This window comes from Austrofundulus limnaeus, unplaced genomic scaffold, assembly GCF_001266775.1.
Source record: "Austrofundulus limnaeus strain Quisiro unplaced genomic scaffold, Austrofundulus_limnaeus-1.0 Scaffold30, whole genome shotgun sequence".
In the NCBI taxonomy this organism is placed as follows: Eukaryota; Metazoa; Chordata; class Actinopteri; order Cyprinodontiformes; family Rivulidae; genus Austrofundulus; species Austrofundulus limnaeus.
The window spans coordinates 3,150,679-3,151,999 of NW_013952432.1; the positions used below are offsets into that span (position 1 = coordinate 3,150,679).

At 44.4% G+C, this 1,321-nt stretch overlaps 1 protein-coding gene across 4 annotated transcripts in view; it reads right to left on the bottom strand.

Annotated features, from left to right (window-relative positions):
• smoc2 (SPARC related modular calcium binding 2) overlaps positions 1-1,321 on the bottom strand; it is a 36,072-nt gene that overhangs the window by 13,647 nt on the left and 21,104 nt on the right. For all 4 annotated transcript variants that reach the window (XM_014005460.1, XM_014005459.1, XM_014005458.1 and 1 more), the window contains one exon: positions 916-1,102. In XM_014005460.1, coding sequence (XP_013860914.1) covers positions 916-1,102 — 187 coding nt within the window. The remainder of the gene's footprint in view (positions 1-915; positions 1,103-1,321) is intronic.

The window sequence follows — 1,321 nt, forward strand, 5'->3', positions numbered from 1 at the left end:
TTGATTTCTTTGTATGTGTGGATCACTTGGGTTGTTACCGACATCTGGTGAAAATTTCATGTCATTATCACCTCTAGTAATATATTTACTGAGAAAAATGGTGACGTGTTCAATACTTATTTTACCCGCTGTATCTGTAAAACTGACTGAATTACATTCTTTTTTAAGTCCAAAAGTTACTCATGAATCAAACGGGCCATAATTATACCATCAGTTCAAATAATTGTTTTGTGTCAAACCAGTGGGTGTAAAGCTAATTCATAATAAGGGAAGGATTTGGAGCTTTCCTAGAACAGAAGGAGGGGGTGGTGAGAAAGTCACACGGGGAATTTTCACAGAAACTGGGTCAAAAGATGACAGGACGAGTCCAAAAGTCCACAATGGACCTTTTGCCAAATTACAACATCACGCAAAGCACGCATGAAACAAACGTTTTGATTGGATACCGAAATGCTGACTCCTCCCATACACGGAAACATGGGGGGGTGGGGCGACCTTGTTGATGAAGGCGAGTTTTAATGTCGATGCATGGTTTCGTAAAATTGTGGACAACCAATGGACAAAATCCCTGATAAGTGAGCCACGGATCCGAGAGGACGTCATAGTGAGGCAACTATCGAGGGGGGCCACCGTGTCAAAAAAGACAATCACTGAAAAAAAGGACGTTGAAGTCAGCGAGATCATGCCCAGCAGGGTAAGTTCGTTATTTCTTGTCTTGTTATCAACTCGACTGGCGGCTTCCCCCAGCTTCCGGCTGAGGTGCTAAAAATGCAAGTGCGCATGCGTGATGACGTAATTTGGTAAAAGGTCCATTCTGTGTCCTGATCTCTTTGTCTCTTTGTGAGTCTCCTTGTTCAGTACCTGAGGTTGACGTTGCCCTCAAAGTTTGCGTGTTGCCCTTTATTTGTGGCCCACCTGGTTGAGGTTCCTGGTATGGGTCTCCCAGTGTCCACCAGCACACACCAGCAGTAGCCGGTGGAGGGGTGGCATTGGACGGGTTTGTAGAGTCCGCCGTGGGCGCAGTCTGGTACGAACACAGCATCGGTGCCGCGCAGCCGCTTGTCCTCCAGGGCGGTCTGAAGCTCCTGGTCACACGAAGGGGCTGGAAGGAGAGCAGTCAAAGATTATAGACTACATCTGTCAAACTGAAGGCCAGTGGGCCAAATGTGGCCCAACACTGCAGTTTGCATGGTCCATGCTCAACATTTAGCTCAAAACTAAATATTTAAGTCACAAGTTAAACATTTAGCTTGTTAACTAAATATTTAATTTGTAAGTTAAATATTTAGTTTATAAACTATGACATTTATAAATGTATGAA